Source organism: Phyllobates terribilis, unplaced genomic scaffold, assembly GCF_046119375.1.
Source record: "Phyllobates terribilis strain yellow unplaced genomic scaffold, ASM4611937v1 Scaffold_11__3_contigs__length_659146591, whole genome shotgun sequence".
NCBI classification, from domain to species: Eukaryota; Metazoa; Chordata; class Amphibia; order Anura; family Dendrobatidae; genus Phyllobates; species Phyllobates terribilis.
The window spans coordinates 153642593-153657962 of NW_027362771.1; the positions used below are offsets into that span (position 1 = coordinate 153642593).

The 15370-nt window shown below is 46.8% G+C and overlaps 1 protein-coding gene across 7 annotated transcripts in view; it reads left to right on the forward strand.

The window, feature by feature from the left end:
• Nucleotides 1-9223: 9223 nt before the first annotated feature.
• SOCS2 (suppressor of cytokine signaling 2) overlaps nucleotides 9224-15370 on the forward strand; it is a 35619-nt gene continuing 29472 nt past the window's right edge. For 4 of the 7 annotated variants that reach the window (XM_073651697.1, XM_073651695.1, XM_073651696.1 and 1 more), the window contains exons 1-2: nucleotides 9226-9393; nucleotides 10171-10416. In XM_073651697.1, coding sequence (XP_073507798.1) covers nucleotides 10269-10416 — 148 coding nt within the window. In that variant the 5' untranslated portion in view covers nucleotides 9226-9393; nucleotides 10171-10268. Of the gene's footprint in view, nucleotides 9589-10170; nucleotides 10417-15370 lie in introns of all 7 variants that reach the window. The other 3 variants (XM_073651694.1, XM_073651692.1, XM_073651693.1) reach the window with 3 other exon arrangements.

Below are 15370 nucleotides of genomic sequence, written 5' to 3' on the forward strand. Positions count from 1 at the left end.
AGCTGTGGCTTCATAGGGCCAGAAAAGGGGGAGATAGCAGGAAACCAAGCAGATGGGAAGGTGTATTTATTTGTTTGCCCACCCAATGATGCACCGAGCGCATGTGCTTGGTTTGAACAGTCATTCTGTGCTGACAGAGTCTCTTTAAATTGGACACTAGTGTTGAGCATTCCGATACTGAAATATCGGGTATCGGCCGATATTCACTGTATCGGAATTCCGATACTTAATTCCGATACTTTTATAATATCGAATACCGGAATCGGAAGTTCCCATAATGCCTGCGCTCTGCAGTGTCTGTGAAGGATGACAAGCTGGATGGCAGCGCTCAGCTGCGATCCAGCTTGTCATCAGAATGCCATCCCAGCGTGGGAGAATTCTCCTGATTGTTTAAAAGCCGGCGCGCGGTAAAAAGCCGCCGGCTTTTAAACAATCACACAGCCCCATACTGCTTCCCCGCAGCCTCCCACCCCGATCCTCCGCTCCCCTCGCCACCTCCAATCCCAATCGTAAATTAGGACCGGGCGGGGAGCGCAGCACCAAGGAGCGGGGAGCGAAGGACCCGGGCGGGGAAGCCGGCAGTGAAAAGACTTCACCGCGGGCTTTCCCATTCTGTGCTGCGCTTTCCCGCCGGTTATTTCAAATGAACAGCTGAGGTATCAGGTGATGCCGATCAGCTGTTCATTTGAAGTAGCCGCGGTGCCCTCAGAGGGTTCATGTGAGTTCATGCTTGACTGCATGAACTCACATCAACTTTCCCACGGCCGCACAGGTCAGCCTCACCTCCCAGACCCGTCATGATTAGTGTGTGCGGGGTGTGTGTGCGGGGTGTGTGTGTGTGCGGGGTGTGTGTGTGTGCGGGTGTGTGTGCGGGGTGTGTGTGTGCGGGGTGTGTGTGTGCGGGTGTGTGTGCGGGGTGTCTGTGCGTGCAGGCAGACATAGGCCGATGTGACACTACTACTCCCATCGGCCTATGTCTGTCCCCCGTCCACTCGTGCCAGCAGGATCAGCTCGATGGGAGCAGTAGTTCCCATCAGCCTGATCCTGCTATTTAAATTGCCCTACTGTGTCCCCAATAAATGTTAAATACATGTCATTGGTGGCCAGTGGTTGCCTACAATAAATTAGTTCATACATTACCTGTCCCCGCCGATCGCCACCTAAAATAAAGTAAAAAATAAAAAACTACACCTATACTCACCTAGACACCTAATTCCCCGAAGCCATCGATCTCCTGTAATAAAATATAAAATAATAAACCACAACCTTATCCTTACCCCTCCGTAGCAGTCCACGAGTGTCCCACGAAGATCTCCAGTTCAGAGCAGCCACATAGAATGTGACCGCTCTGAACCGCTGCCGCCGCTAGAATGACGGGGCCGTAAGGGTTCACCGGAGTTCAGGCAGCGCTGCTCCGGTTAGCTCCTTTACGGCACTGCTGTATCGTGAGAAATTCCCACGGTACAGCACTGCCGTAAAGGAAGTCTCCGGAGCTGCGCTGCCTGAATGCACTCCGGTGACCTCAGTCAGTGGCTCCCGCTGCCGGCAGCGGACGTGTTCCCGGCAGCGTGAGCTTACAGCAGCCATGCACAGCTGTCACCATCTCCAGATGTGACAGCTGTGCATGGGAGATCAGCGCAGGAACGTGGACAGGTAACTATTTTTTTTTTAGTAAACTAAGAATTAAATAAAATGGTGTTTTATTTCAAATAAATTATTTTTTTCTGGGTGTAGTGTGTTTTTTCTTTTTAACACTTTGTAGGTTAGTAATGGGGGTGTCATATAGACGGCCATCATTACTAACCTGGGCTTCATGGCAGCTGGCGCTGACATGAACCCCACCACTATTACCCCCTGCCACCGCACCAGGGCAGCGTGGAAGAGCGAGGCTAAGTGCCAGAATTGGCGCATCCTATGGATGCGCCATTTCTGGGGCGGCTGACGGCTGGTGTTTCTAGCCTGGGAGGGGGCCAATATTTATGGCACCCTTCCTGAGCTATTAATATCAGCCCCCAGCTGTCTGCCTAGCCTTTGCTAGCTATTAAAATAGGGGGGACCCCACGTCATTTTTTTTGGGGGGGTCCCCCATTTTAATAGCTAGTAAAGGCTAGGTATTCAGCTGGGGGCTGATATTAGTAGCCTGGGAAGCTCCGTGGGTTTTACCCCCTTCCCAGGCTTCAAACATCTGCCCCAGCCGTCTGCTTAACCTCCGCTAGAGACTAAAATTATGGGGGATCCCACGCATTTTTTTTTTAAATAAATCCTTTATTTTAACACTAAATGACATTTGAGGACTTAATAAAGATGCAGTCCCTAAATTATTATTTATTTTTTAATAAATTTTTCCCAAAACTTTTGACGTGGGCTTCGCCATATTTTTGTATGCCAGCCAGGTACAGCATCCAGCTTCTATGAACGCGCCATTTTCCGGGGCGGCCGCGGACTGCAATTTTCAGCGGGGGGGGGGGGGGGCAGAAAGCTTGGGCCTCCCTGCGCTGCAGATTCCATCCCCCAGCTGCCTAGTTGTACCTGGCTGGACACAAAAATAGGGAGAAGCTCCACGTTTTTTTTTTTTTAATTATTTCATGAAATTCATGGAATAATTAAGAAAAAAAGGGCTTCCCTACATTGTTGTGTCTGGCCAGGTACAAATAGGCAGCTGGTGGTTGGGGGCAGCCCGTTCCTGCCTGCTGTACCTGGCTGGACACAAATATAGTGCGAAGCCCCACGTCAATTTTTTTTTAATTATTTCAGGAAATTCATGAAAAAAAATGCGTGGGGCTTCGCCCTATTTTTGTGCCCAGCCAGATACAACTAGGCAGCTGGGGGCTGGAATCCGCAGCGCAGGGAGACCCAAGCTTTCTGGGCCACCCCCGCTGCAAATTGCAGTCCGCAGCCGCCCCAGAAAATGGCGCGTTCATAGAAGCGCCATCTTCTGGCGCTGTACCCAACTCATCCAGGGCCCTGGTGCGGTGGCTCACTGGGTAATAAAGGGGTTAAGGCCAGCTTGGCATTATCAGCTGGCCCTAAGCCCAAAATTCATGGGGTCACGCCAATATTAGACATGACCACCATGAATTTCTAGTAAAGTATTTAAAAAAACACAACACCCAGAAAAAAGTCCTTTAATTGAAATAAACACACAATTCTTTATTGTTCTAAATTAAACCATACTTACCACCACGCCCATTCCAGCTGAAGCCAACGATCTCCTGCAATAAAAGTAAAATAATAAAGCAACATCATCCTTACCTTTCCATGGCTCCCACGACAGCTTCAGCTCTGCTACATCGAGATGACAGGCTGCACCGCAGCAGAACGCTGCCATCCAGCCTGTCATCTCGCAGACACTGAGAAGCGCAGGCATACTTCCACTCCTCAGTGTCTGGCTGTGACGGCATCCAGATGAGCCGAGGTCATGTCCAATGAACTCAGCTCACCTCATGTACGTCACTGACAGCGTGGGAAAATTCTCCTGCACTCAGCACTTCAGCGTGAGAATTTTCCCACGCTGTCAGTGACGTGCATGAGGTGAGCTGAGTTCATTGGACATGACCTCACCTCATGTATGTCACTGACAGCGTGGGAGAATTCTCACGCTGAAGCGCTGAGTGCAGGAGAATTTTCCCACGCTGTCAGTGACGTGCATGAGGTGAGCTGAGTTCATTGGACATGAACTCGGCTCATCTGGATGACGTCACAGAGAGACACTGAGGAGCGCAAGCATGCCTGCGCTTCTCAGTGTCTGCGGGATGACAGGCTGGATGGCAGCGTTCTGCTGCGGTCCAGCCTGTCATCTCGATGTAGCAGAGCTGGAGCTGTCCTGGGAACCATCGAAAGGTAAGGATGAGGTTGCTTTATTATTTTTCTTTTATTGCAGGAGATCGTTGGCTTCAGCTGGAATGGGCGTGATGGTAAGTATGGTTTAATTTAGAACAATAAAGAATTGTGTCTTTATTTCAATTAAAGGACTTTACTCTGGGTGTTTGTGTTTTCTTTTAACTTTGACTATGGGGTTAGTAATGGGGGTGTCTTATAGACGCCTCTCCATTACTAACCTGGGCTTGATGTCAGCTGGCATTATAAGCTGACATCAACCCCAACCCTATTACCCCCTGCCACCGCACCAGGGCAGCGTGGAAGAGCGAGGCTAAGTGCCAGAATTGGCGCATCCTATGGATGCGCCATTTCTGGGGCGGCTGACGGCTGGTGTTTCTAGCCTGGGAGGGGGCCAATATTCATGGCACCCTTCCTGGGCTATTAATATCAGCCCCCAGCTGTCTGCCTAGCCTGTGCTAGCTATTAAATTAGGGGGGACCCCACGTTATTTTTTTGGGGGGGTTCCCCCATTTTAATATCTAGTAAAGGCTAGGTATTCAGCTGGGGGCTGATATTAGTAGCCTGGGAAGCTCCGTGGGTATTACCCCCTTCCCAGGCTTCAAACATTTGCCCCAGCTGTCTGCTTAACCTCCGCTAGAGCCTAAAATTAAGGGGAACCCCACGCCAATTTTTTTTTAAATAAATCCTTTATTTTAACACTAAATGACAAGTACAGTAATCAACACTGTCACTGTACTTCATATATATGTGACTGACATGTTTCTATCTATCTAATCTATGTGTGATTCTCTATTCCTTCTATTCTAAATTGTCGGGTACAGATGCTGAATTGCCGGCCGGCTTTCTTAAAGAGACGGTGCATGAAAACACTATTATTTTTTTAAATAAATCCTTTACACCAAATGACAAGTACAGTAAGCAACACTGTCACTGTACTTCATATATATGTGACTGACATGTTTCTATCTATCTAATCTATGTGTGAAGCTCTATTCTGTCTGTTATAAATTGTCGGGTACCGCTGCTGAATTGCCGGCCGGCTTTTTTAAAGAGACGGTGCACGAAAACACTAATATTTTTTTTAATAAATCCTTTACACTAAATGACAAGTACAGTAAGCAACACTGTCACTGTACTTCATATATATGTGACTGACATGTTTCTATCTATCTAATCTATGTGTGATTCTCTATTCTGTCTGTTATAAATTGTCGGGTACCGCTGCTGAATTGCCGGCCGGCTTTTTTAAAGAGACGGTGCACGAAAACACTAATATTTTTTTTAATAAATCCTTTACACTAAATGACAAGTACAGTAAGCAACACTGTCACTGTACTTCATATATATGTGACTGACATGTTTCTATCTATCTAATCTATGTGTGATTCTCTATTCTGTCTGTTATAAATTGTCGGGTACAGATGCTGAATTGCCGGCCGGCTTTTTTAAAGAGACGGTGCACGAAAACACTAATATTTTTTTTAATAAATCCTTTACACTAAATGACAAGTTCTGTAAGCAACACTGTCACTGTACTTCTTATATATGTGACTGACATGTTTCTATCTATCTAATCTATGTGTGAAGCTCTATTCTGTCTGTTATAAATTGTCGGGTACCGCTGCTGAATTGCCGGCCGGCTTTTTTAAAGAGACGGTGCACGAAAACACTAATATTTTTTTTAATAAATCCTTTACACTAAATGACAAGTACAGTAAGCAACACTGTCACTGTACTTCATATATATGTGACTGACATGTTTCTATCTATCTAATCTATGTGTGAAGCTCTATTCTTTCTGTTGTAAATTGTCGGGTACCGGTGAATGCCGCTGATGAATTGCCGGCTTTTCATGTCATTCTACATTATTCTTAGTTGTTTTACTTCATGTAGAATTAACCTACAAGGAAAGAAAGGGTTTATTTTCATTCCGATATTTGTGTCCCATTGACTTGCATTGGTTTCCGGTATCGGAATCGGCGATATCCGATACTTTTTGGGTATCGGCCCGATCCAATCCGATACGATATTTCCTGATATCGGAAGGTATCGCTCAACACTATTGGACACTGATGATTTGTTCTTTTGCTCCTTAGACTTGACAGCCCTTCTAAAGATGATCACGTGCTCCTCACAGGAGCCTGGCTGTGGTTGACATTTTGACACCTGCTGTGTTGTGGAACTGAAGGAGGATTAACAAAAGCAGCCTCAGAATTGAGGTCACCAAGACAGACACTTTTACCCTGACAGCCCCGGGACTAAGTAGGTGGTCCCTTAATAATATCTGCAAGGAGATGATTATGCATTTCACATGCAGTAATGTATGGTAATGTACAGCTAAAAACAAAAAAATCAAGCGCTAAAGCCTCCTTGTAGGCAGTGACGTAACTATAAACTTCGGGGCCCCGGGGCAAAACATCATAGTGGGGCCCCTCAACATTTCAATCACTAGAGGTTGTGCGGAACGTGGTGAAGCCTGCTACGCATTGTTGTATACACAGGCTTCACCACGTTCCGCAAGACCTTTAATAGATTTTGTTGTTTATGATGCAAGTTTTAGAAGTTAAATATTCAGTGAATATGTTTGGAAAATTAATAAGGTGAATAATTCCAAATATTGCACAAATTTCAAATAACTGTATATGTTTATTAAATAGCAGGGCTTCTCACAGTTTGTCACAGAGATATTTGTGTCTGCTGAGACTGTCTCCTCTCAATGATGCTGAGAGTTTGTTACAGTCAGTGTGCACTTTGCCGGCCTTGCCAACTCTCTGTGATCTCCAGACTAACATATTGTTACAAATCTTGTGCTATGGGACTCTCCAGGCCAGTGCAGGTTTCCATTCATTGACAGCTGGCAGAGCTCCTGGAAATTATTGAAATGATAGTCTCTCCTGTCCTCCGGGTGACATTGTCTGACAGGAATGTAGGAGCTGGGTATTTTATGAGAAATTAAAGTATTAAAATACAATTTTTTACCATCAGTTTGGGGCCCCTTGTGTGGTTGGGGCCCCGGGGCAGTGCCCCGGCTGCTCCGGTTGTAGTTACGGCACTGCTTGTAGGGCTATGTTCACACTTGAGTTTGTCTGTTCCACTTAGAGGAACAAACAGAACGTATGTGCAAAATGGATCCGTCGTCGTGTTACTGACACACACAGAAGCAGAGTGACCACTGATTATTTTGGATCCGTTTTTATAAAAAAGTTCTGCATGCTGCCCTTTTTCATAGGTTCTAAAAACGGATACAAAAAGGAATCCAGCTGGAGCCCATAATAATCCATAGCCCCTGTGCTCCTGACTGTATCTGCTATGTAACGGATTCATACATTGTACAGGAACTTGTGTCTGTTCCTCTGGCCTAAATAAGAGGCACAATGGAGGACACATAGGTGAAGAGAGTCAGACGTGAAGAATGCAAAAAAATACCTTGTACTTATATATTTGCTCCAAAAATCACTAAAAACAAACAATATTCCCCTGGAGAAACCCAGGATAATCCATAGGACGCAGTGCTGCCCACTGATCACATGCCCACATAACTCCTGTGCCCACTGATCACATGCCCACACCACTCCTGTGCCCACTGATCACATGGCCGCATCACTTCTGTGCCCACTGATCACATGCCCACACCACTCCTGTGCCCACTGATCACATGCCCACACCACTCCTGTGCCCACTGATCACATGCCCACATCACTCCTGTGCCCACTGATCACATGCTCGCATCACTCCTGTGCCCACTGATCACAAGCCCGCATCACTCCTGTGCCCACTGATCACAAGCCCGCATCACTCCTGTGCCCACTGATCACAAGCCCGCATCACTCCTGTGCCCACTGATCACATGGCCGCATCACTCCTGTGCCCACTGATCACATGCCCACACCACTCCTGTGCCCACTGATCACATGCCCACACCACTCCTGTGCCCACTGATCACATGCCCACATCACTCCTGTGCCCACTGATCACATGCTCGCATCACTCCTGTGCCCACTGATCACAAGCCCGCATCACTCCTGTACCCACTGATCACAAGCCCGCATCACTCCTGTGCCCACTGATCACATGCCCACATCACTCCTGTGCCCACTGATCACATGCCCACATCACTCCTGTGCCCACTGATCACATGCCCACACCACTCCTGTGCCCACTGATCACATGCTCTCATCACTCCTGTGCCCACTGATCACATGCCCACATCACTCCTGTGCCCACTGATCACATGCCCGCATCACTCCTGTGCCCACTGATCACATGCCCACATCACTCCTGTGCCCACTGATCACATGGCCGCATCACTCCTGTGCCCACTGATCACATGCCCACATCACTCCTGTGCCCACTGATCACATGTCCACTGATCACATGCCCACATCACTCCTGTGCCCACTGATCACATGCTCACATCACTCCTGTGCCCACTGATCACAAGCCCGCATCACTCCTGTGCCCACTGATCACATGCCCACATCACTCCTGTGCCCACTGATCACATGCCCGCATCACTCCTGTGCCCACTGATCACATGCCCACATCACTCCTGTGCCCACTGATCACATGGCCGCATCACTCCTGTGCCCACTGATCACATGCCCGCATCACTCCTGTGCCCACTGATCACATGCTCGCATCACTCCTGTGCCCACTGATCACATGCCCACATCACTCCTGTGCCCACTGATCACATGCTCACATCACTCCTGTGCCCACTGATCACATGCCCACTGATCACATGCCCACATCACTCCTGTGCCCACTGATCACATGCTCACATCACTCCTGTGCCCACTGATCACATGCTCACTTCACTCCTGTGCCCACTGATCATATGCCCACTGATCACATGCCCACATCACTCCTGTGCCCACTGATCACATGCTCACATCACTCCTGTGCCCACTGATCACATGCTCACTTCACTCCTGTGCCCACTGATCATATGCCCACTGATCACATGCCCACATCACTCCTGTGCCCACTGATCACATGCTCACATCACTCCTGTGCCCACTGATCACATGCTCACATCACTCCTGTGCCCACTGCTGCTTTACAGAATTAGCAACAACAAAAAGTTACTGATTGTCTTGGAAAATACAGTGATCTTATTGAATTGGGAGGCTTGTGGGCTGTTCGTATTGTTTTACGTGGTGCCATCATAATCTCCGCAGTACACAGTGTGCCACACATTACACCTCACCTGCGCCTCATCAGAACGATCGTAATGGGTGACAGCTGCGCCGGCCATTCACACTGCACGCAGGCTGCAGTTATAAGAAAAGCGCGCAGAGGGCAGCAGAGAGCAGCGCTCGCAGACATTGATCACGTGAGTGGATTCCTGGAAAGTTCCTGGAAAGCAGCCTTTACATTTACCAGATATGGGGAGGGAGAGACAGCGGAGGGGATCACAGACGGGGGAGGGAGGCGGCTCCGCACATCCACACACTGGGAATGGGGAGGTGAAATCACTACGCGCACACAAACAAAGCCACGTTACTGCTGCAAGGAGCCATGGAGCCCGGGCACTGAGCGAGGAGGCGCTGTGTACGTGTGAGCCCGCCGCTGTGCGCCGGCTGTGCTGGAGGGCAGGGGTTGTGTGAGGACGGCCGCCGCCGCCGGTACGCAGGCTGCATGCGGAGGAGTGCCGCCTGTTCCTAGACAGCCGGGGATGCTGCTCAGTCCTGCCAGCTGCTAGGTGGCCGCGGCAGTACACGGGCTGTGGACTGGGCTAGGAGCCGTGTATGTGAGCCCTGCAGACGCTGCATATAACGATGCGATCGGCCGCTCGTCTGTGACCTGCGATATCATTGCATGTGAAGTCGCAAGACCCTTATGGAGATCGGCTGTTCTGTGATATTAGTCATGGGAGGCAGGCAGGGATTGTACCGATGCGATCGGTTGCTTGTCTGTGATATGCGATATTAATCATTGTTCCATATGGGAGGCATGCAGTAATTTGTATGTTTTATATGATCGTCTGTGGCATGCGATGTCACTATTCAATATCATTACATATGGGAAGTCGCAGGAACTGCATATACCCATGCGATATCGCTATCTTGTATATGAGAAGTCGCATGCATGAGCTATACTGATGGGATCGGCTCCTCGTCGATCTCCTAGAATAACACTATGAAGTCGCATGCAGGAGTTGCAGATGTGCTGCGGCTTCACACGCACCTGTCCGGCCGTACAGTGTGTAATCGGGGCTGCCGATATCGGAAGCGATTGCCAGTGATGGGGCTGTGATCGGCAGCATAGATCACCACTAGGAATGTGGATATTATGTCGGGGACTGATCGCAGCTGATCTGCTTTCCAGGAAGGAACCTGCCGCAGACCCCGAGCTTCCAGCCGCCGCAGACCCGGGATGAGGATGCTGTGACGGGACCCGCAGAGCTGTAGCCCCTGGAAGTGCCGATGACCCTGAGATCGCCCGACACTGCTGACAGCACCGGGACCATAGACAGCGGAGCCGGGCACCGTGGCACCCCGCCGGGGGACACTCAGGGGAGCGCAGACAAGGACGAGCGTGTCGCGATGTCCCTGGGAGAGCTGCGCAGGTCAGGTAGGTCCCAGTATAACGCTCGGTGTGACCGAGGATGTGAGTGCAGCAGTGAGGAGCTGCTCACAAGCCTCCTCGGGCCCTGCTATTACTGGTGCTGGCAGCGGCGCCCACAACACTGAGCGCCCCGCTCCGCCGCCGCCTGTACAATGGCGCTTCTAGTGTGCGGCCCGTGCTGGCTCCAGTGCCGCCGACTATAAACGCTTGGTATGAACACGCCGCCTTCCTAACTCTTAGCTCAGCATTATTGATTAATTAAATATTTATTTATTGTTTGTATGAGGTGTTTAACTCTTTATAGTCACAGCCAATTTAAAGTAACTTATTTACTGGTATTTTATTCTTCCAAGAGCCATAACCTGACATGCCATCACATGAGGGCTGGGTTTTTGGGGAGATGAGTTGTAATTTTTGACAGATAAAATAATTTTACAAGAAGTTGCATATGGGGAAAACAGGGGTGGGGGGGACAATTATTTCTATCTATATATTTTTTTTGTTTTAGACACTGTTATACACCAAAAAAATTGTTACAATTTTCTGAAACGCAACCTTTTTTTTTAGTTCTCCACTCAGTGGCGCTGAGGGCTTGGGTTTTGTGTGGTGGGCTGGTGTTTTTTATACCATTTTGGGACTTAAGTTTTTCTCATTGGATATGTGGGTTTTTTCCTTTTTGGTTATACCACTAGTTTCTCGCGGAGAAATCGTTACATTAGGATTGTGTGCGTCTGTTAGAAATTGCCATTTGACCTCTTTACTTCAGATGTTTATTGTACTAACATGCCCCTATATACAGTGTCCTTATGACAGACCGCAGGGTTTGTGTTGGACCCCCCCTCCCCACAGGAGTACTGAAATTTGCATGAAAACCATCCACAAACTGACTTGTGTTGAAATTGCTCAGTATACGGCTATGTGCACAGTGTTTTGCTGCAAATTTTCCGCTGCATCTGGCAGTACCAGCAAAGTCCGAGAAACCAGAATCCACTGTTCCCACACGTTGCTCTTTTGTTTGCTGCATATCTTCTGCCTTGCTTGCATCTTTGGAAAATGGAGCTTGTCACTTTCAGTGTTTTTTCACCCATAGGAAGTAATGGGTGGTGAAAAACGCACCTGCATTTGTGATGGCAAAATAGAATGTTTTGTTTTTTTCAGAACTTTATGTACATGCCTAAATAGACAAAGGCAGCAAAAAAAAAAACGCTGAAAATGCGCATCACAAAAAACACAAGAAAACATGCATTTTTGACACAGCTGTTTTCCTCCTGGAGAAAAGTTGTCAGCAGATTTAGCTGCAGAAAAAAACACATGTGAACATGGCCTAAAGCTATATACATAAAAGTAAAAACGCTGTTTTTTTTTTTTTTTGTTTTTTTTGTGGGTTACATGTTCAGTAGTATTCAGCAAAAAAAGCTGAATTCACATGCTGCAGATTTGTGGTGACCACTGTAGCGCTGGGGTCCTGGGTTCAAATCCCACCAAGGACAACATCTGCAAGAAGTTTGTATGTTCTCCCTGTGTTTGCGTGGGTTTCCTCCCACACTCCAAAGACCTACTGATAGAGAATGCAGAATATGAGCCCCAATGGGGACAGTGCCCATAATGTCTGTAAAGCGCTGTGGAATTAATGGTGTTATATAAGGGAGTAAAATAAAAAGTTACAGTTCTCAAATTCAGTCAGGTAAGAGTGGGGGGAGAGGGAGTGTGCTTGAGATTTCAGAAATCTTGGGCCACGTGCACAGTTTGAGTATTTGAAGAGGGGTTGTTTTTTTTTGTTTTGTTTTTTACATCAGTATTTGTAAGCCAAAACCAGGAGTGGGTGGTAAATACAGAAGTGGTTACGAGTTTGTTATACAGGTGCATCTCACTAAATTAGAGTATCAAAGTTAATTTATTTCATTTCGTCAATGCAAACAGTGAAACTCACATATTGTATAGTCATTACAAACAGACTGATCTATTTCAAGTGTTTATTTCTGTTGATGTTGATTATGACTTACAGCCAATGGAAACACAAAGTCATTATCTCAGTAAACTAGAATACTTTATAACAGCTTGAAAAATTGTTGTTAAATGCTGTGTGGGAACATGGACTACTGCTTCCAATCACCCAACAAATGAGAAAAACACTCGTTGAGTGAAATGACTTGGGCCACGTTCAGTATTGGTCAGTAATAGTATTTTACATCCGTATTTGTTCCACTCCTGGTTTTGGCTTACAATCAGAGAAAAAGTATAGAATCATATCACCACTGGTCTCTGCAGCACACTGTCCTGTTTAGAACAAGGACTCTATGAACACAGAATGATCTATTGTCAATCTGTCCAAAAAAATGCGATTGACAACCTGTAGCTGGCCGCAGGTCATGCAGTGTAAACATGCTCTTAACGCTGTGTGCCCACAATGCGTTTTTTTTTAAGCGTTTCTGCAGTGGCAAAAACGCTGCAGAAACCCTTAAAAGCATGGTAGAAGGCCTGCCATGTTCCCCAATGATGACCCACATGTGCTGTGCACATGCTGCGGATTATCATTGCAAAAAACCGCAGCACTACCAATTATTTTGCGGAAGTGCTGTTTTCGCCGCCATTGACTTGCATTAGAATGCATGGATTACGCATCACTGTATATGTAGATGCGTAATCCAAGCGTTCTAATGTGCGGATGGTACCCAGGTCTAGAGAAGAAGAGATTCTCTTCCTGACCCGGGTACCATAGAAAACTAAACAGAAAAAAAAAAGTAAAATAAATATATACTTACCTTCTGGCGGCCCCCTATGCGCTCCTCCTCTCATGCCGACAGTTCGCAATGGACTGAAGGACCTGCGCTGACGTCAATCATGTGACGGGTCACGCGACGCTGACGTCGGCAGGTTCTTCAGTGTACCACGATCTGCCGGCAGCCGGGACGGTGAAGCAAGACACCGGGGGCCATCGGAAGGTAAGTATAGATTTATTTTTTGACATTCTCTCGGGTCACACTATATAAATCCATGCCGGTTGCATGGATTTATAGTGTGACCAAGTTGACAAGCACTTTCCAAGTGATGCTAAAATCGCTTGGAAAGCGCTTGACAACCCGCATGTGAAGAACTCTTCACATCCGCATGTCCCTGGCAGGAAAACGCATGTATTTTTTTCTGCCAGGGGAGATGCAGAAACGCTCAGGAAAAATCCAGAGCATTTCTGCATCATGGGCACATGGCCTTAAGCTGGCCCTTCACATGAGGGGGGAGCACCACACCACCCAAAAGAAATGGGATTCTGGAGTGTAAGTTGAGCATGTACATCACCTCTCCATTCAGTCTGTGGCATTGCCAGTAATGGCCAGCTATCTCTGGTGGTCCTATAAACTATGAATGGGATGGTTGCTCTCGTGCTCCATTCAGACTAGGCAGTGCAGAGCCCCGCTCCACACAACTTGAGCAGGTTGGCTGTAGGAAAGAATATCAACCTTCATCCCAAATTTAACTTGCCAAGGGTCTGATCTTGCCATGATGCCACAATCCTGAGCTTGTTGGCGGCTGGAGCCGTCCCAGCAGTGACAGGCGGAATGTGCCCCAACCTTCATCCCACAATATGAAGCTTAACTGCACTAGTGGCTCTCTACATTGATGTCATAACTGGCTTCTAGGTCCTGTGGATGGATCCCCAACGTCATCTTGTAGTACAATGTAGTTTTTACTAATTGTTTTTTGTATTTAAATGTAAAATTACATTATACCTTGTATATAGGAGGGTTCTTGCCTGTATAAATTGGTCACTAGCCTCTTTGTAGGTTCTTTAAATAATGGTTCCATTTCTCAGTTGGAACCCATGAGAAGTGAGATTGACATGTGACTGCAAATCACTTAAAGGGGTTGTGCCACCATAAAGAATGGGGGGGGGGGGGGGGGGACCTCTTGTGATAGGAACTGCGCAAACGTAACCAGCTGATCGGCCACTGGGAGGACTGAATGGAATAGCGCCAGGGATCATACGTCAGAAGATAAAAGCTTGGGATATATATTTTATATTACTAAACCATTTTACTGCTTGGTTAAATGTATTCTTTATGGTGGCACAACCCCTTTACAGAGTAATCTTAGTTTTAAACTTCATAAATCAATAGTATACATGAAAATAAGATGTCAAAGTTGATTATTGGAGAAATCTGCTTCTTTCTCTGCGATAATCAGTCATTATCAAAATTCTCAATTCTGAGGTAAAATCTGTGTTCAGTGGAAACGCTTTCCCATTATAGAGATGAGATTTTATGTAGGTAGAAGGGAGGAGGCGCTCTAGATCCTCCCTCCATCTACAAGGTGTGTCTGTAGCAACTGCCATGTCCTATCTCTGCAATGGGAAAGTGTTATTGTACCCGCTTCATCTGGTCTGACACTTATTCAATATGTATACAGTTTGTATTGAGATCTGATGATGGATATAGTTTGTTATAACAGTTAGCTGCCAGAGCAGAAGGGGTAAAGTCATATTACCTTCTCACTAAAGGACTAATTTCAACTGATAATGTGGCAAAAGAATCACATTTTTTATTTCGTATAGATCTACTGGTATCCGTCTTCTAAAGCAATGATTCTTGTGCTTGACCACACATCATTGTAGACTCCTCAAAACAGATATACAGGGACATATTTCTTGTGAGATCTCACAAGAAATCTTTTATGGCCTCTTTCATCACAATTGCCAATGATGAAATGGGTATGGGATTTTTTTCTTCTATAAATTTAGAGGCCCAATGGGTCAAGAAATGCTAGCAAGTAGGGCACAGGAAAAAAAGGTATTGGCTTTGTTCACACAACTTTTATTTTTTGCTTCAGGCAGGAAAAAAATAAGCCTATACCTGTGATGTCTGAAATCTCATTGCTTTTGCTGGTACTGTAAAAAGCAGTTTTTATTTTGCATAAAATGCTGCTGCATGTGAACATGGCCTTGTGGTATGTTCCTACAATCAGTAAT